The following is a 22,908-nucleotide window of genomic DNA, read 5'->3' on the forward strand; positions in this document are numbered from 1 at the left end:
CCTCCTTCTATGTTACTTTGCTTGAACGGAATTGCCGAGAAATAGTGCCACGGGTGGAAATAGGCGCAAATAATGTGTAATTGGAATTATGGTGGATGCCAATAGCTCACAAGACCCATTCAAGAGTCATGCCTTAGACTCAAAGCCATCAGCACAGCCAACAACGGAAATACAGGAGCATGGCCTCACAAATCCGTCAGGTCAACAACCTTGACCTCTCGGCTGACGGTATGTGCTGAAGAAACCTTAAAGCATTGACGTATAGAAACAAAAAACAATGCAGAACATGATTGTCAACAAGGATGGTCCATGTGGATATGTGCTAAAACGAACCCAGCTCCTAAGTCAGAAACGATAGCCAAAAGCCATCACCGCTGCCACCAACAACGAACCGTGCGTGAGCCGCTATTTAGCTGTTGGGCTACCAGAGCCTGAAACCTCGGAGCTGCAGGTGAATATTTTTCTGTGAGGCAAAGGCTGCATCTAGACCGGTAGCTATTCTTTGACGATCCACTACCAAGACTATGCGTGCGGTTTGGCTGGTGCAGCTGAACGGTGCGCCTCAAAGAATTGCCCAGTGGGTTGAGTTTGATCAGGAAGAGTTCTCAGGGCACAGTTGGGCGTGATGTAGAGCATCAACGTCATCATGTTACATTATTAAGCTGCTGCTATGATAGCACTGAGTCTGCTATATAGCACTATATCGGATGCACCCGAACAGACCTCGGCTTGACAGATCACGACAGGGAAGAAAAACGTCAACAAGGAACAAAACATTGTCGATCTGCCGAAGGCCAAAAGCATCCCAGCAATTGTTTCAACTCCACAACCCCAGAACCCTCCCCCCTCGTCCATTAACCTCCGATATGATTGTATCACATAAACCAACCACATCCCCACACATCTTAAAAATAGAGACACATAAACAACTCACTCTTGCAGTTTTCTCCAAGGACACTCCTTGATATCTCTCTTCGGGACAAGAAAATCAGCTGAGCTGTGCAGTGCAGCTTTCCCAGGCCTGAAACATCCTGTTTGGTTTAATTAAAGAAACGCCTCGTCGTGATGGCGTTGCCTCTTTGGGTAAGTGGTGAGCTGATTTGTTGGATGGACCAGTGCGGCCCGAGAAATGAAACATTTTACTTGCAGGTAAACCTCCTTTTTGGTGGAATCTAATTTAATAAGCCGACTTCCGATCGGGCTTTACTTGACTTGTGGGCAGAACGTCCAACGGCCTTGATCGTTGTTTCAACGGGAATAATCAATGGAGGACCAAGTTATGCTTATCGAGTGAAGGATTGAAGTTGAGTTGAAACTTGGCTGTGTTGCTGTAATGCTGCAATATCTTGCTTAATGGACTTCAATGAGAACTGTCCCAATGACGGATATGAGAGACATCGAGTAAAGACGGCAGAAGCTCTTCTTAACACAATATCACTCAAACTTTACAATAGCCACCTCGTCTCGAGAACAATTCAGACTCGACCAACTGCCTGTATCCAAGTGTCTGCATAACTTTTCAACACCATGCACATCGAATATCAAGCCAACCAAGCTCAGTCCGTGAACTCACACCAGCCTACTCCTGGTTAGCACCTCGCAAGCATCTCCATCTATCAGCTTGACCTTGGCCGAAAAACATCCAGACTCAGCTTGTGCTTGGACCTCTTGACACTATCACCGGCATCGCCTGACTAGCAGGGAGATACGGAGTCTGTAATGTAACACTGAGGACTGAGCCGTCTTTGAAGACTTCGCAGTGACCATGTGATAAAAAGATCCTCGGCCTCACAGAGACAACTCATGATGGCTATATAAACACTCTTGATATCCCGTACAATCAACTCTTTCTCATCAGCATCTCTCTCTCTTCTATCAACTTACATTCGCTTCAACAAAGCCTCAAAGGCCTATTTAACATTCGTTCACTTCTTCCATCTATTTCAAACAAATAACCACTCTCTATCTTACTACCAAATCTCCTACTACATCATCAAAATGTACTTCTCCAACTTCCTCGTCACTCTGGCCTCGATGGCCACTATGGCTTCCGCCATCCCTGCTCCAGATGCCCTCCTCGATACCACCTCCAACATCTCCCCTAGCGACTTCACCATCCGCTCCGATTCCAGCAACCTTGAGGCTCGCACCACCTTCTCCTGCCCCGGCGCCATGTCCTACTGTCCCTGGACCAAGGCCTGCTCATGCCCTCCCGGCCAGTCCTGGGATGGCAAGGCCAAGAAGTGCGCTGGCAAGAAGGCTTCTGGCTGCTGGCCCAAGCCCAGTGCCAGTGTCTACGCCAGCGCCGGTGTTGACGTCAAGCTCGGCACGTACTGTGCTGCTTCTCCCTACAAGATCGTCAAGTACGATACTAAGCACGCCTACTGCCAGGCAAGCCTCAAGAACACTGTCTTCCTTGCTCCTCTTTCCATCGGCGCCGAGGTTGCTCTCTATGGCGGTGCCGCCATCAACGTCAAGGGCCAGCTGAGCGCCAGCCTCAAGACCGTCTGTGGTGGTCTTGCCGGTCTCTACCTCGAGAGCAGCGCTGATGCCGTCGCCCTCTTCAACACCAACAAGTACGGATATGCCGTTCGCCCCGGCAGCGTCACTGGCGGTCTCGTCTACGCCGTTGTTGACTTTGTCAAGAGCATTACCTGCTTCCTGGGTCTCGGCAACTGCCAGGTCTATGACTGCGTCTCTTACTGCTCCAAGGGCTGCAAGAACTACGTCGATGTCCGTGGCAGCATCGGTGGCTATGTCAACGGCCTCGTTGGTTTCTGCATTGTCAAGGACACCGTTCTCTTCGTCAACAAGGTCGGAGCTTGTGCTTCTGTCAAGATCCAGGGCCTCATCCGCATCGTTGCTAGCATCCACGTCAGCCTCAAGGGTATCTTCGGTTGCAACTGCTAAGCGATTAAAAATGATTATGGACGAATAGTTGGGTACTCACGGTCTAATATGTAATGGATGGAGGATGACTTGGAACTGGAATGTGTTTCTTTGATGGGGATTACCGGATAATCCCACTCGTCTGTCGATGTCTTCTGTTTCTTATCACAAATCAAATAATTCATATGATAACGCTAAAGCCCAGAATCGAATCATGTTTTCTCGGTCTCAAGGTTCTGTTTGGTGATGACCATTAGTTAACGAATGAGCTTCTATAGTGGCTGATTGGCCTGAAGCCGAGATTTCCCTTGAACAACTCCTATGCCTAGACTGACTCCGAATTTTTTCCCGAATTAGCTGAAAGAAGACCACCAAAAAGACACAAATGCCTGCTCGTTTCCCCATTAAGCGCCCACAGGTTCCATGATCTGACGCCCAGCTCCATCGACAAAAAAGTGACTGAACGATTCTTCGTCGTTCTCATCCATGAGAAGCGACCTGTCTTCTGTGTCAGGCAGTAAATGTGAGTATAACCCCTGACCAGCCTTTGCCCAAGTTGGCGGCAGAATATTGACATTATCTTCCTCTGGAGCACTTGTGATGACTTCTATGACCCGAGTGCGTTTGAGTATCTTTTTCGTAGTCTTTTGCTTCGGCTTTGCTGCTCTGTTGACAAGAACATGGCCATGTCGAGGCTTCTCGTCATGCTTTGTTTTAGGAGGGCGAGAAGTGTTTGACAATTGACTATCCCAGTCTGGCGAAGCGAATATGGGCATTTCAGGATGTCGTTTTGAGATAGATACGAGTACGTCAACAAGAAGGTTTGGTTTCAGTTGATCGCACAATGATAGAATGTTAAGAAGGTCCGTCTTCGGCATTGATTCAAAGTATTGTGCTCGCTATCGTCGTGTGAGCCATGGTATCCTTCTCCAGCGTCGTAGAACTTACTGAGACATCCGAAGCCCGGCCAGGACCAAACCCCACGAGGTGAGATTTGGCAGGGACAACACCCTTGGGGAGAGAAAACAGGCGTTTCTGTCGAAGCCTCTCGATTTCGTGCTGCCGCTGCTGACTGACTCTGCCCCTGAGTCTGACGGTCTGCTTCCTGCCCGCAACGCACTCCGCACAGGTGAAGCTTGCAGAAGTCATGTCCTCGCCCCTTATCAAAGGAGGATGGCATCTTTGGTGCCAAGATACATGGCATCTAATGCATGTGACTAAGGGGGAAACTTGAGCAGAACCGTTACACATTGAACATCGGGTCTCCTCTCTGGTATGCTGAGCCTCGATAGTAGCTTGTTGAGTTTGAGAGTGAACCTTCCACGGGAAGGGGACAGTGCTTTGAGTCAGATCAATCTTTTCCGACGGCTCTTCTCGTTTTCGTTTCACGCCTGCATTGAGAGAGTATGATAGTGAGGATTGACCTTTGGATTTAGTAGGTGTTGGCATAGTCAAAGTGTCTTTCAAGTCTGCGAAAATTTTCTCTCTAACATTCCCGTTGTCCTCTGTTTGGGAATCATTCTTGAGACGGCTCAAGATGACTGAGCTCTCGGATGGGAACTGGAGTGTATATGAGAGTTTTGGTATCGGTACAGTTGAAGTGACATCTTTGGTAGACTTATCCTCCATCGTGACATCTAGTTCAGTGGTTTTCGGGGATTCGACGCGTAATTGCTCTGTGCCTTGATCCATGATGTATGTTCTCGTCCTCGTAAGATGGTTTGTTAGTGATCATTTGTAGGCTGCTGTCAAAGTCCGTAGCTGTCGCGAAATATTCGACGTCCAAAACTGTAAGCAAGACTTGCAAAATGAGGGGACCGGCCCGTCCCAAGGCTGATCGGTATGTGGACTAATTATTATTTGAGAAGAAGGGGACTGCAAGGTCAACTATTGTTGAGATTGGAAACAATGGATTTACATGGCAAAGTGAGATGTTCAGTTCAATCAGTGAACACGTGTGGTCACGTGGAGTACTTTGATCGTGCAAGGGTGTTCAGTTCCGTTAGTTCCTGCCGTTGTTCACAACCACTAAAGCAGCAGGAGCCTTAAGCAGAAGTCGAGGTACTCAAATGTTTTTTTTTTGTCGCGCTTCATGTTCTATTCTCTACGTATTCTATCCGACAATTCCCTTTTCCCTCAATGCAGTAATATAAGTTTCATTCAACCCAAGATGCTCTCGTAGCACTTCATTAGTATGCTGGCCCAACATAGGCGGCGCGCTGCGAATCGTTGGAGGGGTCTCCGACAACTTTATAGGCGTGTTGACCATCTTTAGAGGGCCGCACTCATCGTGTTCCATCTCGACAACCATGTTCCGGGCCTTTGTATGCTCGTGGTTGAGCGTCCCCTGGACATCATTGATGGCAGCGTAGGGCAAACCCTTGCCCTCGAAGATCTCAAGCCATTCTTGGGTTGTCTTGAGTTTTGTGATTGCCTCAATCTTGGCCTCTAGATCGTTCCGATGCTGGACTCTATCAGCGTTGGTTTTGTATCGAGCATCGTCCTTCCACTGTGGTTGACCTAAACCATCACAGAGAACACCAAACAGCCGATCATTGCCTCCACCAAACAGAATACCTCCATCTTTGGTCTCGAAAGACTTGTATGGAACAATGGAAGCTTCTGAGTTAGCCTTGGAATTCTTATTCAGACAGTCAAACTTACGATGAGCTGTGCCCCAGCGGCCAGAGTCCTTCTTTCCACTCACCAAACAACTGCTGGCGATGTTGGCTAATGTCGCTGTTTGGCAGTCGCTCAGTGCGACATCGATATGTTGACCTTTTCCTGACTTGGCCCGTCCCAAAAGCGCAGCCATGACGCTGTTGCTGGTGTAGAGACCAGTCGTCAGGTCAGTTACCGCGACACCAACCTTGACTGGAGGGCCATCTCGCTCTCCAGTAATATGCATCAGACCAAATTCAGCTTCAACCATGACGTCGTAGCCAGCGCGGTTGGAATACGGCCCTGTTTGGCCGTAGCCCGTAATAGAGGCGTATATCAGACCTGGGTTGATCTTACGCAAGGTCTCATAATCCATGGAATACTTCTTTAGAGTCCCGGGGAGGTAGTTCTCGACCAAGACGTCGCACTTTGCAGCTAGTTTATGAAGAACATCGACTCCTTCTTTGTGCTGGAAGGACAAGCCCAACGACTTTTTGTTCCGATTTGCCTGCAGGACATCATGAGACAAGTTCGGTACAGAGAAGGCACATACCTACCCCTAAGAAGTAGGCAGACTCTCCAGGGCCTTTGGCAGACGACCCATCCTTGTATTTGGCATATGGAGGTCCCCAAGCTCTAGTGTCATCACCGCGAACAGGATGCTCGATCTTGATCACCTCAGCGCTGCGCATTCGGCCATGTTAAAACGGCCAGGGTCATTGATGACTTGAGTAAACTTACCCAAGATCGCCCAAAATCTGAGTACAATAAGGCTATGAAGGTCAGCACTTGTCAACCATGTTCATGCAAAAACCAGACTTACACCGGCCAAAACCCGGGTCATGTCCAGCACCCGAATGCCCTCAAGTGGGAGTCCGGTTTTCACGGCACTTGAGTACCGGCGCACTCCATGAGCACAGCCATTGATGGGCTTAGACCCCAAGGATCGAGCAGCAAGGAATAAGCTCATCCTCAGCGAACTGTCAGCTTGGCAGTGCTAAATATGAACCAAATTGAGAAACTCCGTTGCGAGACCTGAAATCTTGTGCAACGGTGTGTAGATATGTATATAGATTGATGCTTGAGATATTGACACCAGTCATCGGAACCGGAAGGGTAGCTACGGGAGTTCGGAGTTGTGCGTTGAGCTTGTAGATGATAGGTAGTCTAATTGAGCTTGAACAAGGAGCTCCATGCGGGGATTGCACCTCGGCTTTTGGGGAAGAGCGCCAATCACTATGAGTTCGGTGCCGAGTGACATTTTGCCGTCGCTGGAGCTTCTCGGCTCCGACGATTACCTAGCGATGAATTCCATGGGGTAGTTGATCGCGATGTAAACGGTTTCATTGATGGCTGAGAAGAAGCATTCGCATCATCGGCAACCTTGTAGTTTCGCCGTCTATGCAATGGTGAGCTAATCGCCAATGGAGAAGCTATAAAGGCCTTTTATATGGTTGGTTGAGAATGCTATATTCAGGCAGCCAATGGTACTAACTACCTTATCCTGGGCCTTGATTCAAATATTAGTATTGGATGCTTGGATTTGGTCGGTACCCAAGAGGCTTAAAGTCACGATATTAGCTGTTAGAAAATGACCAGTCCTTACGGAGTAGTGACCGCAGTCATTTCCAGAGGACTGAGTCTGTGAGATTGCGACAGTGTGATACGTCTCATTCGGGCGCAGCATTGCCGATCAATAACTTGTTTAGTAGCAAACCGAAGATGCTTCAGCCACACTCACCTTTCACGGAAAAGTGAACCCTCCCCAGAAGCTTCTTTCTCAACTTGAACTCACGATAGCATTATTATCAGTTAGGCTTGTAAATATTCTGTTGTACCATCATTATGTAATAGACTCTCTCATGTTGTGTCTCCCCGAAGACTCCAATCGCTAGCTGTATCCCGTTCAAAGTCTTGTCCATGTCAATATCTCGTCTGATTATAGGCTCAACATAGCCACCACCGGCTCGTATTGGTGCTTGGGGGTTGCTCCCATTCCGGATAGCTGGGCTTGTGGTTTGGTCTTGGCTGCTGAGTTTTGCATTCTGAAATAGCCATGGGATTGGAATCCCTGCTTACCATCTCATGCTTCTAATTTTCTGTCGCGATTTGATGCATCGATGGAAGTCTAGAAGCGAACTTCGGAAGAGATCTACTCCAAAGATAGACCTGAAACATGCCGTGACCTGGACTAACCATTCTACCAATCCCAGCAACCAGAATGAAGCGTCTTTGCTCGTGAACAGACCCTGTCTTGGGCCCAGAAAGAAACATACATATATCAATCTCTCGACCCCGGCTCGCTCCCATTTATAGAACCGCGCCTCAAGTGTGCGAGCCGCTGTGCGCCCTTGACCACACCAGACAGATCAGTCCAGCCAAGGCAAAGATCAGCTAATCTTTGGCCTACGGATAAGAGAGGTTCTACCATACGTACTAAACTAACATATCATAAACGTCCCCGTAGTTACGTGGCCTTGCACGGCACGTAACCGTTTACCCGTTCCCAGGATCATCCATTCATACATACATAGCCCGTGGCTCCCCAGGATATCCCCGCCCATTCGCGGAAGGCTTGAAATCTTATTACAATTACCGATGTCTGCGGTCAAGATATCAAAGTAGGAGCCTGACAGGTTATCGATTTCTTGCTCGCCCTTTCATTCGTTCTATTTCTTTTGTTTTCCTCTCCTGTCATCATGCCTCTCCTAAGTTATCTATACTCGTGGGTCAAACCGCGCCAATGCCAACGTGAAGAACGATCTCCTTCTTTCTCTCTTGGCAAGAAGAAGCGCACAAAGTCAGGGCTAGATAAGAACGAAAAGGAAGATTTTCAGCGATCCAACATAATTCGCAAGTCCTTACAAAGTCGCGCCTCTTCACGAGCAACCGTGCGACAGGAAGATGAAAACGACACTGAAGAGGAGGATAGAAACACAAGTCTCAGGACAGATTGGAAAGCATACGAAGCTGATATTCAGCGAAACAAATCAACGCTGATGAGAAAACACCCGGGAGTCGATCGCTCGAGAATACAAACTCACGCAGGATCCTCCTCATCCCGACCTCAACCACAATCTTTCTCATCAAGCTCAACTAGCCCCTACTCTCCGCTTTCACCAACGACATCAACTTCAACAACGAGCCCAGCCTCGCCAGATATAGGGAGAGCATTTTAATACGCCAGGCTTGAAGCATGAAGTATGGACCATGAAGCAAAACCCACAATCACGACATATATCGACATATCTCTACATAACGATAGACAAAGACTGGAATTATTTATACCATGGGAGCAGCGGCGTCGAGACGACGAGAACGGCCTTTGACGTGTCAAAGGGTCTATGAGAATGAAGCCTTGTATATGATAACATTTTCAATCGTAATAACGTATTCTTATCTCTTAAGCGCCGATTTCATTTGTGACCTTGACAAACTTTTCCCACTGTCTCCAGGCCTCGCCGCTCTTGAGGGCCCAGCGAGCTCTTCGGATGCCCTCTTTCCAGCGCTGCCCACCAGGGCCGCGCTCGGTGATGACCTTGCCGTCATCCCCCTCGCCCATGTTGCTGGTATCGGACTCGCAGATACCTGATGTGACGAGCAAAGCCGCAGTGTTGAGTAGAACGAATTCAAGAATCGGGTCATCGTCAGGCAACTCATTGTGCAGAATTCGAGACAAGATCTCTGCATTCTCGGAGGGTTCTTTGCCCGAAGACACTGTATCCAGGGGATGGGTGCTCAGACCAAAATCGCTCGGGTGCACGGTGAAATGCTCAACCTCGAGCCTTCCAGCACTGGTCTCGTTGACCCTCCAGCATAGAGTGTTGCCAGCACAGCTGACTTCGTCAAGCTCTTCCTCGCCGCAGATGATGAGAGCCTTCTTGAAACCAGCCATGCACAGAGCCTCAGCGAATGCCGGACCAAGATCCCTTCGGCCGACACCAATGACACGGGCTTCAAGCACATCTTCGACAGGGTTGGCCAAGGGGCCGAGATTGTTGAAAACCGTCCTCCAAGGCAGTTGCTTGCGGATGGGCGCGACGTAGCGCATGCCAGTGTGGAAGACAGGGGCAAACAGAAAAGTGTAGTTAGTCTCAGAGTAAGCCTTGACCAAAGTGTCAGGGCGGACGGCGCTGATGATGGGAGGTTGCGGCTTCATACAGGCGACCAAGTCAGCACTGCCAGACTTGGAGGTGCTGGCTTTGTTGCCGTGCTTGGAAACCATGAGCAAGGCTGATGCCAGGATGGATGAGGTGGTGCTTATGTTGAAGGTATCATGGCCATCGCCTCCAGTTCCAACAATGTCACACTGAGATCATGTTAACAGCTGCTCATTGATCCAGCAGATTTGGTCCGCTTCCTTACCAATCCACCGTTGTAATCTCCCTCCTTTCGCCCTCTTCGTTCGATAACCACCTTCAGCTCCTCTACAGGAATAGAGGCAGCGGCCTTTCGCATGACACGGGCGCACTCAGCCAAGACATCAGCTCTGAAATCAAGCTTTGTGAAATGCAATGCCATGAGAAGAGAAGCTGTTTGAGCCTCAGTGACCTGATTTGTGAAAAAGTGAGAGATGGCCTCGGCAATTTCCTGAGGAGAGACAGCAGACCCGTTAGGCCAGAGCTTGGTGAGAAGAGGCTTGATATCGACAGGCGAGAGGGCATTTTGCCCACCATCTTGGGATTGAGATGCCATCTTGGTACTTTGCTGGAACGACCGGGAGGCTTGTATAGAGAGTAATGATGGAGAGAGTCGGCCAAGTACAGTTGGTAAGTTGAACGGGGTATCGCTCTTCTTTGTTCAATATTGAGATGTTTGTTCTATTGACTCAACTTGTGAATGAGTCGAAAGTACGTACTGCGGAGTGGCCCTTCGGCACTTGGTGATTGGCCGACCTCGGACAATGGAAACTCTAGCGCATCGTTGAAGGAGGAGGACAAAATAAAGAGACATTTCATGATGGGCCTGATCATGCAACGTCATGAGTTCTAACATACAGAAATGAATTCTTATGTTGAAGTGCCAAAATACAAACCAAGGCTTGTGCTGGTATTATCAATGACTAGTCTCGGCCATTCTACAAGATGAACTATCTGAAATGCCATGTGAAAAAAAAAGCTTGAGGAAATGACGTCGAAGGGACAGCTTCAATGGAAATAAGAGTTTAGTGTTCTTGAGGTCCTGGCAAGGAACAGACCCGCTGTGGCTGGAACAATACCAATATGACTAGGTCCTACTATGTAGGTACGGTCAGTTGGGACTACGGAGAGATTCGTGGTGAGAAAGATAGGGAATATTAAACCTGGAAAACGGAAATACATATCCGGAACTCAGAATCTGCGGTAACTACCATATTTGGGTCGGCCAGACTCATAAAAAGGCATCGACAGCTCGGACTCGGCGCCTAGAACTTCTGAATTGTCGCGAGTTACGGATACTACTACCTAGTATTGGGGCAAGATACCTCAGTGTAGGTACATAGGTGGACGAAGAAGGATTACGGAGTAGGTAATCAAGTCAAACCTAGAAGAACAAAATAAGCAGACTTGCCAAAGGTTTATTTGTTCAAGGTTTCTTTGTTGGTAATTTGTAAACTTTCCCCAAGCTTCTGCAGAATCTGTCAGCAACAACAAAGAGATCACGTGCCCATGTATAGTTCTGGGCATCTGCCACCTGTTTATCAGTGTGCTTTTATGAACTCTGGCAGTGAATGCTGATCTTGCAAACACAGCCTGAACAACTGTCCTAGATATTTCCCTTTATGATTCTTCCAGAAGCTGTGTCAGGTAAGGGTATTTAATCAGGCTGCCTGCCCAGACGGTCTGGAGCCTAAACGCCCATCACAGTCAGAGCTCGCTTAGTCATTCTTATCATACAATCCATTGGACAAAGCGCCCTTCCTCACCTAACTTCGCCGCATCTCATTTTCTGACGAAACATCCTCCTCAACCTAAACGGCAGAACGTGCCGCCTCGGATGATGGCCCCAAACGGCAGCGATGCGCCTGCTTTTGAGGAAGACCTCAGTAACATCCTAGTATGTCCTGAGTGCAACATCAGCCCGCCCCACCTAGTCGAGGAGTTCTCCAGCGGTGATACAGTATGCGAAGACTGTGGCATGGTAGTCGGCTCGCGAATCATTGATACGAGATCAGAATGGCGAACTTTTGCAAATGACGACCAAGGAGGCGACGACCCCAGCCGTGTTGGTGGACCGCAGGATGAGTTTGTCGAAGGCCAGCAACTCGCGACGACGGTAGCCTTTTCCGAAACCAAGGCACACAAGGCTCTGTCCAGGACCCAAAACAACACGAACCAAGACAAGTCGCAGAAGGGCCTCATGCAAGCTTACAAGGAGATCGTTTCCTACTGCGAAGCTATCAACATGGGCACGAACGTTTCCAACGCTGCAAAGCACATCTTCAAGCTCGTGGATAAGCACAAGTTCCTCAAAGGAAAGCCCCAGGATGCCGTCATTGCAGGTTGCATCTTCATCGCGTGCCGGCAGAACAACGTGCCTCGAACCTTCCGTGAAATCTTCAACCTGACTAGCGTGAGCAAGAAGGAAGTCGGTCGAGTTTTCAAGCAACTTCAGAGCTTTCTGCAGAAGCTACAGGACCAAGACGGTGAAGCCACAGGTCTTAACACAGTCACCAACTACGAGAACACATCAGTGGGTGCCGAGGATTTATGCAGCCGTTATGTCTCTCAGCTTGGCTTCACGAAACAGACCAAGATCTCCAAGATCTCTCGCTTATTGGCATTGCGGGCCAACAGTATTTCGGCACTCGCAGGACGATCGCCTCTATCCGTTGCCGCAGCATGCATCTACATGGCGTGCCAGATCGTTGGAGAACCGCGCAGCTCACTACCTATAGCCAAGCAGGCGGGTGTCAGCGATGGCACAGTCAAGACTGCGTACAAACACTTGTACTCTGCCCGCGAGAAGCTGATTTCGGAGGAGTGGTTCGAGGGAGGGGCTAACATGGACAAGCTTACACCAGCTACTGCGGTATAGGGGCGCCCAGATGCTCTCAGGGCTCCATGTGCTATCATGGTCTAGAATGACGTTATTCCGGCATTAAAGGATGTTATAAAGAAATTGCCGCCTTGTATTTTTTTTCTCTTGTTGTTTTCTAAACATAGCGAAGTCCCAGGGTGGGCCGCAAGCAGCGTAGTGAATTTACAGAAAGATTGAAACCAAGGAAGTCTGCGAAGAAGTCAGGATGTTCAGCCATGAAACTTTAAAGCAATCTCTTAAGTAGTCTCGGTGTCTCAGTAAAACTCGAGCCTTTTTTACCCTCATTCTTGCAAATCCCTTGGCAGCTAGTTGGGATTGCCTCTTCTGAGTGCCGGCATGAGTTGTCGTCAGCGGTGGGAATAGATGGGGCGGGAATGCCGTGAAACCGCGGGAGGGACCTTGAATCCGCTGCCTGTCATTCTTCATCAAGGAAAAAGAAAGAAAAATTCTACTCTAGATCGTTCTTGGAAGGCTAGGATGTGCTACTAATGCAGACCCGCTGTTGATGTTTCTTCGACGGGGCAGATAAGTCTCCTCTTCTCTACATGAGGAATAACATACCCGGCCGGGTTTATTGAACAGGAGTCAGGCCTGATTTTTGCCGTGGAGGGGGCCTGTTCGTTCTTTATGTATGATCTGAGGACCCTTTGATAGCAGTCTTGGCATTGTACGGGTTGATGATGATGCAGGTTGCAGGTACGTGCATATGGGTATGTAACAGCTGGAGCTGAAGAAAGCACCTGATGTCTCGCTGCCATTCCCGTATGTGTGTGTGACGTGAGGAATCAGCCCTTCAAAAGGGTTCTAGGTGAGGTAGGTAGCTACCTACCTATGAACAGACTCGGGTACATAGTTGATGAGGTGCGTGTCAGCAACATCATGTGAATTATAAGATGGTGTTGCGCCATCGTGCTCGAGTGGTGTGAACCAAATCCGGAATTCCAGCAAAAGACAAAGCTGGTGCAAAGACTCGGGCCAGGAGCACCGAATTGAGAAGCGCAGCTAACTCAGAGAAAAAGACCGGATGGATCAAGATGATGCTGGCATGTACAATGCTAATGCGCCGCCGGAATAAAGTGGCATGTGTTGTAAGCCAGGCTAAGGCAGGATGCTGTATCGGTATGGATATGGATATGGATATGGATGCATGTTTAGAATTGCCTCAGACGGCATGTCTAATGGGTCTACGGGGCATCGGATGAGGCGCCAGGTTAGGAAGCCCCACAGGTGGAAGAAGAATAGGTTGAGAACAAGAACCCTGCTGTTGCTGTACTGTACAGCATGTGCGGTGCATGTGTGTCTTGCATCTTGTGCAAAGTAACCTTGGCGTTGCAGTGTCGTGTCTGCTTTGGGCTGTGTTTGATAGGTAATAAAATGTGATGACCATGTTTTTATTCTTGGATTTTGACTCTCTTGACTCAGAAGATGCATGAAGAGACGGCCTATAAGAAAAGAGATGCTGATGGTATATATCACCTACATTGTGCATGTCATGCCACGAGTCAACATAATGATTATCTATTCTTGTTTGCTACGCACGTCCACTCTAGTTGCGTGCCCGCTTAGCTAAAGCCAACAACACAACACATCTGTCACGACGCAACGCAACGCAAAGCAACGTTAATAAAACTATGAACCTAAACCTGCAAGCGTGGATGTAGACTGGATCGGATAGCCGTGGAGTCATCAAGAGGGTATTCATTAGTTATCGAACATCCTTGAGCACACCAAAGTGCCAGTGGCACCCTTGTCGGAGCCGAGTCGACCAGGCTGTCATTGTCTTGGCTTGAGCAAAAAAGACAGAATGAATAGCTGCATACAGGGTGATTCACTTACTCACGATACATACACCAGCGGATACCCAAGGTATTTTCATACATAAGCACCAAAGTATGACCTCGTAACAGGCAAGGCATCTACATATTTCCTGCAGCCATCGTCATTCTCTCGGCTGCTATTCAGCCATTTCCCCCTACTGCACATCACATCCGTCCATCCACTACTGTATTTTATCACCACCACCAAATGCACGCACCCACTCACTACAACTCCCACTCACACTGATCCATCATATTCCGTCTGCTTTGCCTGCCCCCATGCTCATGCTCTTCTCCATAGCCGTTGTCTGCCCCATAACAGCATGGGACCCCCCCTCCGCTCCCCCATGTTTAGTGGAAGAGAACCCTGGGCTAATGGCGCAAAACGCAATCACTACTAGGGCCTTGCCGAGGGACGAGGTGCAAAGTTCATCAATTGTTTGCTGCTGCAGAACCCCAAAAAAATGCGTGAAATGCAACCATGTCAGACCACGCCCGTACCCTGCTCAGTCAGTGTCCAGGGGTCGTAAGATAGACTGCGATTCGTCTGACGGGCCGATGCACCGTGCTCAGAAGCAGAAGCTCAAGGTTGGAGAAATTGACTAATAATTGTACTGTACTGTAAACAGACAATCCAATGCAAATGGGTTAAGTTAGCCATACGCGCAGTACTACGGAGTACAAGAATGGGACATTCGCTGCTGGGTTCATAGTCTATCTAAATCTCCCTCTCTCACTTTCCTCAGAGGCTGGACCTTGGCTGGCGAGAAAGAAGGACAAGCGTCCTACCGTATTGTACTCGATGTCTAAGCTAAAGACTCAAGAATCACAAATCATGATGCCCAGCATTAAACGGCTTCACGGCCGCGCCTTGGTTGCTACTGCTCCGGTTTACTGCTCCAGACCAGCTGCTTCGTCGACCATTAAGATGACCCCTTCATCGGCTTCATGGACAACTTACCTGTGGCGAATCATCCTGAGTGTGTTGGCCCCTTCAACGGCGCTGCTCCAGTTTGGTTCGTGGGCCGCTTCAGTCTTGGGCCCTCCTGTTCATGAGCTGTATCTTCAACCACACTTCTCCGCACTGCAAAAGGCGCCAATACAGACAGGCATTCCCTTTGAAATCTCAACTACCCCTGAGTTCAACTGCTTCAGTCCGAACCTTCCAAATATCACCATCTATGCGACAGGGGGCACCATCGCTGGATCTGCTAGTTCGGCTGACCAAACGACGGGATATCAATCAGCTGCGCTGAGTGTCCAGTCCCTCATTGATGCGGTGCCACAGCTGTGCAATGTTGCCAACGTGAGAGGCGTTCAATTCGCCAACACAGACAGTATAGACATGAGTTCAGACATGTTACAGGCGTTGGCGGAGCGAATCCAGGCCGATCTCGACAATCCATCTACACAGGGCGCTGTTGTGACGCACGGAACCGACACTCTGGATGAGTCGGCTTTCTTCCTCGATCTCACGGTCCAGAGCGATAAGCCCGTGGTTGTGACGGGTTCTATGCGTCCTGCGACGGCTATAAGCGCTGATGGACCCATGAATTTGCTGTCTTCAGTGACTTTGGCTGCTAGTGAGAACGCCAGAGGCAGGGGAGTCATGATTGCCATCAATGACCGCATCGGATCTGCTCGCTTCACGACAAAGGTGAACGCCAACCATCTCGATGCTTTTCAAGCTCCTGATAGCGGCTTGTTGGGAACATTTGTCAATATCCAGCCAGTCTTCTTTTACCCGCCATCACGGCCTCTAGGCCACCACCACTTCAAATTACCGTCCCGACCTCCAGCAGCAGCAGCACTGCCTCAAGTGGACATACTCTACGCTTACCAGGAGCTCAGTGTTGGGATGTTCAAGGCGGCTGTTGATCTCGGCGCACGAGGCATCGTCCTCGCAGGCCTTGGTGCTGGATTCTGGACTTCCAAGGGCACCGAGGAGATCCGACGCATAGTCCGTGAAACCAAGATCCCCGTGATAGTGAGCCGTCGACCAGAAGGCGGTTTCGTGGGACCCTGCCAGGCAGGAATCGGAGCTGGTTTCCTCAACCCCCAAAAAGCGAGGATCCAGCTCCAACTCGCGCTTGAGGCCAAGATGGACAACGACGCCATCCGAGCTCTTTTTGAGCATGCGGGAGTGCACTAAAGGGGCAAAAGATCAAGGGTTCAGACCACAACAGCATGATGATACAGACATATTACCAACAGGACCGGTACCTTTTTAGAGGAACTTCCAAAAAGATCACGATCAAATAGGGAAACTCGATACAACTCGGAGGCTTACGCATGCATCAGAAAACGGTTTGGATCTTCAGGGCGCATTTTGTCTTTTTAGCGAATGTCAAAAAATTGGGTGTGGCTATCTGCTTTTTGTTTTGTTTTGTTTTATTTTGTTTTTGCAAAAGATCATTTTTCGTTATTTAATCTGGGAGGCATCTTGAATTGGAGTGGCAAAATGGTTGATACAACCAAACGATCATGTAGGGAGGCTATCTGTTTTTCGTTGTTCTGCATTGTTTGTGCTTATAAAAGTTGATGCGAAGGGGTTGATAAAGCTGGTCCAGCAATCTGTTTTACAGGTGCTTGACGTGCAGGGGTATAATTAAGTTAATTGTATTCAACATATATACTCAAACTACATCTTAACGTGGTTCTCAAAGCAACTTATGAGCAAATGTCTAAGTTGTGGATTTGATGATAATCCTTGCTCATCAACACGCTCGTGGTGTACCATGGGTAGCTGCACAAGTGACAGCGGAAGAAGCAAAAAAAACAGACATAACCGAAACTGCACGAAAGCAGGCAATGTAGCGGTCCAACAAGGGGGGGTCTGGAGAGGGAGCCAGGGCTCACACGCTGCAACTGAAGATCCTTGGTGTGTAGTTTGACAGGGGAGTTGGACATGGAGGGTCGTTAAAAGCCCGAGTTGATGCCTCGGAGGTTCAGGAAAGATCCGGAAGTATATCCATATGTACTCATTTCGCGAGATTGCATCATATAATTGTGATAAGTGAATGTCAAATGAAGAATTGGGGTTTGGTGTTTCCCATGATGTACTGTACAGATTTTCCGGGACCCTGAAACGGTGGTAAAGATATAAATAGTAGCAATTCCTCAATCTGTCAAAAGAGCATGTGTAGTAGTTAAGTTTAGATAACACAAATTAATCATAAAATGAATGATAAGAATGATAGATCCTGAGCTGGTTGACGGACGATGGGATTGATACTGGCTGTGATGTGCGTCTTGGTGCGTATGTATTCCACAGGTGGTTTTATGATCCACTATGACGGCTGAGTCTGAGAGAGAACCTGGGATATGCAGCTGACTGTACTATATAAATCGGAGAAGAAGACTTTAGTTCCAATTGCCTCATTAAACTCTCTAGAGCTTCCAAATCAATTTGTTCAGTAAGCATGTGCTTCGGAACGCATGGGTGTAATTGCAAAAATTTATCAGATCAAAACCGTCCTGAACTCTATTAAGGACTTGCCCCAGATTGAGACATAGAGGGGGAGCCTCCCGTTCGGCCTCAACGCTCCACGCGTACTCCCCATATTTTATCCCTTTACTTGTATCCGTAAAGCTTGTCATAACATCGGTACACCCATCCAAATAGATCTCGAATCATGATAAACTAAACTCATATCTAATTTTTGTATTCGTTTATTCCCGTTACAACGCGTCAGCCACCTCGTATAAGCTTATCCTTATTATTACCTAGCCGACTACTCTGTACCATCGGACAAAACAACCCTGCCGCAGACACGCCACCACCGAATCAAGGCAGGCCAAAATTCCTACTCTAGATCGAGATTCAACCACCTTTTCATCCCTTCCACTCTCACTCATGATTTGATTTGCTCAGCCGTTCCTCTCTCCCCCGGGCAGAGACCATTACCCCATGGTTGAACAGTTGGGGTCAGGGCAGTACATACAGCAGCAACAACAACAGTCACTCGTTTCAAGTTAATCGACCCATCACGCTCAATTGATTCATTGCGACGTCACCGAACATCCCGCATGTCGGCCAGGATAACCTCAATACACTCGTTTTACACACTCGCCGAACCATTATGTTCCAAGATCGATCTGAGGCCGAGGTGCCATCAGGCCCCGAATCACCGAAAGCCAGTTCAAAGGTCAACGTTCGCCGTCGCAACAGTGGTGCCGGTCGCTCCGCGCCATTGGTCAATCGCATAAAGGATGTTGCTGCAGATGTATATCAGAAGACCGTTGTTGAGCTTATTCTGCGTCGCAAGCATGTTACTGTGTCGACTGATGGGCGACGTATACCTCTTCAACTCGAACACGAAGCCCCTTTGATCGATACTCGCCGCGGTCTCGCATATGTCTCGAACAGCATTCGAACGTCAAGATACACAGTATGGGACTTTATACCCAAGCAACTTTTCTTTCAGTTCTCTCGCGTTGGAAACTTTTATTTCCTTTGCGTTGGTATACCGCAGATGGTGTGTATGAGCGGAACCTTGAAGATGGATTTGTTGCTAACAGCCACACCAGATTCCAGGCCTTTCGACGACCGGATCCTACACTACTATTCTACCGCTCTTATTCTTTGTGATGCTGACAATTGTCAAAGAAGGTTACGACGACTATCGAAGGTATCGCCTGGACAAAATTGAGAACGCTGGCTTCGCGACTGTGCTTGGACGAGAAGATAAATACACGGGAAAGCTACGACCAGTTAATAAGTGGACAAAGCTTAACCCGTTTTTGACCCATTCGACCGCTGAGCCGCATCCCGTACCGGAGGAGGAATTCAATGGATTGCGTTGGGTTCCTGTGAGATGGGGCGAGATCAAGGTCGGAGATATCATCAGGCTTTGCCGAGACGAGCCTATTCCCGCAGACCTTATTTTGCTACATAGCGACGGGGAGAACAAGTTGGCGTACATCGAAACCATGGCTCTCGATGGAGAGACCAATCTCAAGAGCAAGCAGGTCACGCCCGCTTTGGAAGGCTGCGATACGATCGAGGGGATTTCCAAGTGTAAGGCCGATTTCGTCGTTGAGAACCCAAATCCTGACCTCTACAACTTTGATGGTCGCGTGACAGTCAGCGGAAAGACTGTGCCCTTGACCTCAAATGAGGTTATTTATCGCGGAAGTGTAGTTCGCAACACCAACACAGCAATTGGGCTAGTAATCAACACTGGCGAGGACTGCAAGATTCGCATGAACGCCAACAAGCACCCAAAGGCCAAAAAGCCGGCCCTCGAGCGCGTTGTCAACAAAATCGTCGTTACCCTTGCCACTTATGTCGTGGTCTTATCTGTTGGAGTGTCTATGGGTTATGTCAAATGGCAAAAGAGCACAGAAAGGCATTCATGGTATTTGGAACAAGCAAAGGTACCTTTCTACCAGATTATCATTGCATTCATTATCATGTTCAATAACGTGGTACCCCTGTCGCTTTACATCAGCCTCGAAATCGTCAAAATCGGCCAGTTGCTGATGCTGAACTCGGATATTGAAATGTATGATGAAGAGACAGATACCCCTGCCCGATGCAATACGAACACTATCCTCGAGAATCTGGGTCAGGTGGGATACGTCTTCTCAGACAAGACAGGAACCTTGACGGACAATATCATGAAATTTCGAAAGATCAGCGTTGCAGGAACTGTTTGGTTGCATGAGATGGACCTGGAACCAAAGGTCGATGAAGCGGAGGATTTTAAGCTCGATGAAGAGTCTGAGCCAAGTGAGCCTTCAGTCTACAAGACAGACCCCGTCACGGTCGTTATCAGAGAGGAACAGGCCGAGGCGTCGAATGAACCATCCACGCCACTAGCTCTCGCCTCGCCATCTCGACCCTCCATGTCACCTCGCCCTTCCATGTCTCATCGCCCATCCATGGCACCCTCGAGACCTTCAATGGCACCATCGCGCAATTCGTTTGGGAGTCGTAGGTCTTCGTCCCAATGGCGCTCAACCGGACGACCAGATCATATTCAGCCCGACGTGACTACGAATGACCTTATTGAATACCTACGTCTCCGCCCTAACTCGGGGTTTGCTAGAAAGGCGAAGCAGTACATTCTCGCCGTAGCTCTCTGCCATACCTGTTTGCCTGAATATAAGGAGGACGGAAAGCTAGAGTTTCAAGCAGCATCTCCCGATGAGCTAGCTCTCGTCAGGGCTGCTCAGGAACTCGGTTACCTTGTCATTAATCGAACGACGCAGACCATCACTCTTCAGGTCACTCAGCCTGACGGCCACAAGGAAGAGCTCAAGTATGAGGTGCTGGACGTGATTGAATTTACCAGTGCAAGAAAAAAGATGTCGGTCGTTGTGCGTTTCCCAGACGGTCGTGTGTCGGTCATATGTAAAGGTGCCGACTCTGCTATCTTACCTCGTCTCAAGATGTCGCAGATTGCCAAGCAGAAGGCTAGTGAGGTTCGAAAGAGCGCTGAGCTGGAGCGTGAGATGCACCGACGCAGCGAGCAGCAAGAGCCGCGCAATAGTTTTGGTGGTAGGCCCAGTCTCACCATCCGACGAAACCCAGGCGTGTCGAGGGACCGGAGTACAAGCAGACGGCCTAATGTGGATAGAAGCAAGTCGTTCGAATTTGGCCGACTTTCCAGACGCTCGGAGGATAAGCCCCGTCTGTCCATTGCGACTCGCGGTGTGTCAATCGACCTCCCTCGAGGCCAGTATTTGAACACTCCCGTTCATTACCAGCAACCAATTCCCGAACACCTGGCCTTCCTCGAGGACCCAGCCCTGCTTGACGACTCCGAGACATTTACCAAGTGCTTTAAGCACATGGATGACTTTGCCACCGAGGGCCTTCGTACGCTGCTCTTTGCGCAAAAGTTTATCACGGAACAAGAGTATCAGGCCTGGAAAAAGATTTGGGATGAGGCCACGACTAGCCTCAGTGATCGTCAACAGCGCATTGAGGATGCCGGAGACATGATCGAGCAGTCGTTTGATCTTGTTGGTGCAACTGCCATTGAGGATAAGCTACAGAAGGGTGTCCCTGAGACAATTGAGAGGTTGCGAAAGGCCAATATCAAGGTTTGGATGCTTACAGGTGACAAGCGAGAGACCGCTATCAACATCGCTCACTCCGCCAGAATTTGCCGGCCCGGCTCAGATCTCTACATCCTCGACATTACCAAGGGAAGTCTTGACTCGCAGCTGGTTGCCCTTCAAGAGGATCTTTCAGCTGGCTCGGTCCATAGTGTGGTTGTTATTGATGGCCAAACGCTGGCGGCTGTTGAAAAATCGCCAGCGTTATCTGCCACATTCTTTACGGTGATGTTGCAAGTCAATTCGGTCATTTGCTGCCGTGCCTCTCCAGCGCAGAAAGCACTACTGGTAAGCACCGTCCGGTCTCGCCTCAAGAAATACCATGGTAGGAAACGTCGAGGCCTAACCCTGGCCATCGGCGATGGTGCAAATGACTTGGCCATGATCTCAGCCAGCCACGTGGGCATTGGTATATCTGGAAAGGAGGGTCTTCAAGCAGCTCGCGTGGCAGACTATGCCATTGCTCAATTTCGGTTCTTGCAGAGAATGCTGCTTGTCCATGGGCGATGGAACTACGTCCGTACCGCCAAGTTCATTCTTTATACCTTCTGGAAGGAAATGTTCTTTTACCTGCCAACAGCGCAGTATCAAAGATACACCGGCTACAGCGGCACGTCTCTGTACGAAGCTACCAGTCTGACCGTTTTCAACACACTTTTTACGAGTCTCTGCGTTATCTGTATGGGAATTTGGGAGCAGGATCTCAGCGCTGAGACACTGCTGGCCGTTCCCGAGCTTTATGTCTACGGACAGCGCAACCAAGGCCTCAACATCTGGAAATTTGGTCGATGGATGCTTCTCGGTGCCATTGAGGGGGTGATCTGTTGGTATGGTGTCTGGGCTGGCTATGGTTGGATCACACCGGCAGCGCGCGACCAAGGCTTGTATGCCCTGGGGACGCTCGTATTTTCAGTCGGAGTTCTCTGGATTAACTGGAAGCTTTTGTAAGTGACTACTACCTCGTTTGGGTACCATTTCGAGACTAACGAACTTAGCATTTTCGAAACCCATTACAAGTCTACCATTGTCATGGTATCTTTCTTTGTTACTACTATTGGCTGGTTCGCTTGGCTGTCTTTCCTCGACGCAGCCTATGCGGGTAGCCCGTCTGGACCATACGCTATTCGAAATAGTTTCACGGAACAATTCGGGGCCGACGCAGTATGGTGGGCAACATTGTTCATCGTACTCGGGCTCCTGGGGTTGTTCGAGATCGTGCTCAAATGCGTGAAGCGTCTTCTCCTCATTGCTGGACTTTGGGATTGGCCGCCCTGGGGAAAGAGTCGTCGTGGTGAGAATATCGAAGAATGGGACGTTGAACTATGGCAGGAGTTAGAGCAGGATCCGACGTTACGAGAGCGCTTAAAGCGACTTGCTCGTGATGAGCAGGTGGAAGAGGAGGATGAATTCGAGCACGGCATTGAGGAAGGGCTCCGGGGACGCTGAAGTGAGC

The 22,908-nt window shown here is 49.1% G+C and overlaps 8 protein-coding genes across 8 annotated transcripts; 5 read left to right on the top strand and 3 right to left on the bottom strand.

Moving 5' to 3' along the window:
• Positions 1 to 1,998: 1,998 nt before the first annotated feature.
• On the top strand, positions 1,999 to 2,910 carry FMAN_00977 (uncharacterized protein; the record flags this gene model as incomplete). The annotated part of the gene is made up of 1 exon (XM_041829575.1): positions 1,999 to 2,910. The coding sequence occupies one exon, from the start codon at positions 1,999 to 2,001 to the stop codon at positions 2,908 to 2,910; it is 912 nt and encodes a 303-aa protein (XP_041676311.1).
• Positions 2,911 to 3,293: 383 nt separating this feature from the next.
• Positions 3,294 to 4,581, bottom strand: FMAN_00978 (uncharacterized protein; the record flags this gene model as incomplete). Its single annotated transcript, XM_041829586.1, has 2 exons — positions 3,294 to 3,788; positions 3,838 to 4,581. 2 exons carry the CDS (start codon positions 4,579 to 4,581, stop codon positions 3,294 to 3,296), a joined length of 1,239 nt encoding a protein of 412 aa, XP_041676312.1.
• Positions 4,582 to 5,002: 421 nt separating this feature from the next.
• Positions 5,003 to 6,520, bottom strand: FMAN_00979 (uncharacterized protein; the record flags this gene model as incomplete). The annotated part of the gene is made up of 5 exons (XM_041829597.1): positions 5,003 to 5,508; positions 5,554 to 6,058; positions 6,108 to 6,234; positions 6,292 to 6,323; positions 6,374 to 6,520. 5 exons carry the CDS (start codon positions 6,518 to 6,520, stop codon positions 5,003 to 5,005), a joined length of 1,317 nt encoding a protein of 438 aa, XP_041676313.1.
• Positions 6,521 to 8,249: 1,729 nt separating this feature from the next.
• On the top strand, positions 8,250 to 8,729 carry FMAN_00980 (uncharacterized protein; the record flags this gene model as incomplete). Its single annotated transcript, XM_041829608.1, has 1 exon — positions 8,250 to 8,729. One exon carries the CDS (start codon positions 8,250 to 8,252, stop codon positions 8,727 to 8,729), a length of 480 nt encoding a protein of 159 aa, XP_041676314.1.
• A 224-nt stretch (positions 8,730 to 8,953) lies between these two features.
• Positions 8,954 to 10,245, bottom strand: FMAN_00981 (uncharacterized protein; the record flags this gene model as incomplete). Its single annotated transcript, XM_041829620.1, has 2 exons — positions 8,954 to 9,859; positions 9,916 to 10,245. The coding sequence occupies 2 exons, from the start codon at positions 10,243 to 10,245 to the stop codon at positions 8,954 to 8,956; spliced, it is 1,236 nt and encodes a 411-aa protein (XP_041676315.1).
• Positions 10,246 to 11,529: 1,284 nt separating this feature from the next.
• On the top strand, positions 11,530 to 12,567 carry FMAN_00982 (putative transcription initiation factor IIB; the record flags this gene model as incomplete). Its single annotated transcript, XM_041829631.1, has 1 exon — positions 11,530 to 12,567. One exon carries the CDS (start codon positions 11,530 to 11,532, stop codon positions 12,565 to 12,567), a length of 1,038 nt encoding a protein of 345 aa, XP_041676316.1.
• Positions 12,568 to 15,225: 2,658 nt separating this feature from the next.
• FMAN_00983 (putative ASP3-1-L-asparaginase II) lies at positions 15,226 to 16,539 on the top strand (the record flags this gene model as incomplete). The annotated part of the gene is made up of 1 exon (XM_041829642.1): positions 15,226 to 16,539. The coding sequence occupies one exon, from the start codon at positions 15,226 to 15,228 to the stop codon at positions 16,537 to 16,539; it is 1,314 nt and encodes a 437-aa protein (XP_041676317.1).
• A 1,930-nt stretch (positions 16,540 to 18,469) lies between these two features.
• FMAN_00984 (related to ATPases) lies at positions 18,470 to 22,901 on the top strand (the record flags this gene model as incomplete). The annotated part of the gene is made up of 3 exons (XM_041829653.1): positions 18,470 to 18,865; positions 18,918 to 22,399; positions 22,451 to 22,901. The coding sequence occupies 3 exons, from the start codon at positions 18,470 to 18,472 to the stop codon at positions 22,899 to 22,901; spliced, it is 4,329 nt and encodes a 1,442-aa protein (XP_041676318.1).
• Between the last annotated feature and the right edge of the window lie 7 nt (positions 22,902 to 22,908).

Source organism: Fusarium mangiferae, assembly GCF_900044065.1.
Source record: "Fusarium mangiferae strain MRC7560 genome assembly, contig: FMAN_scaffold001, whole genome shotgun sequence".
In the NCBI taxonomy this organism is placed as follows: domain Eukaryota; kingdom Fungi; phylum Ascomycota; class Sordariomycetes; order Hypocreales; family Nectriaceae; genus Fusarium; species Fusarium mangiferae.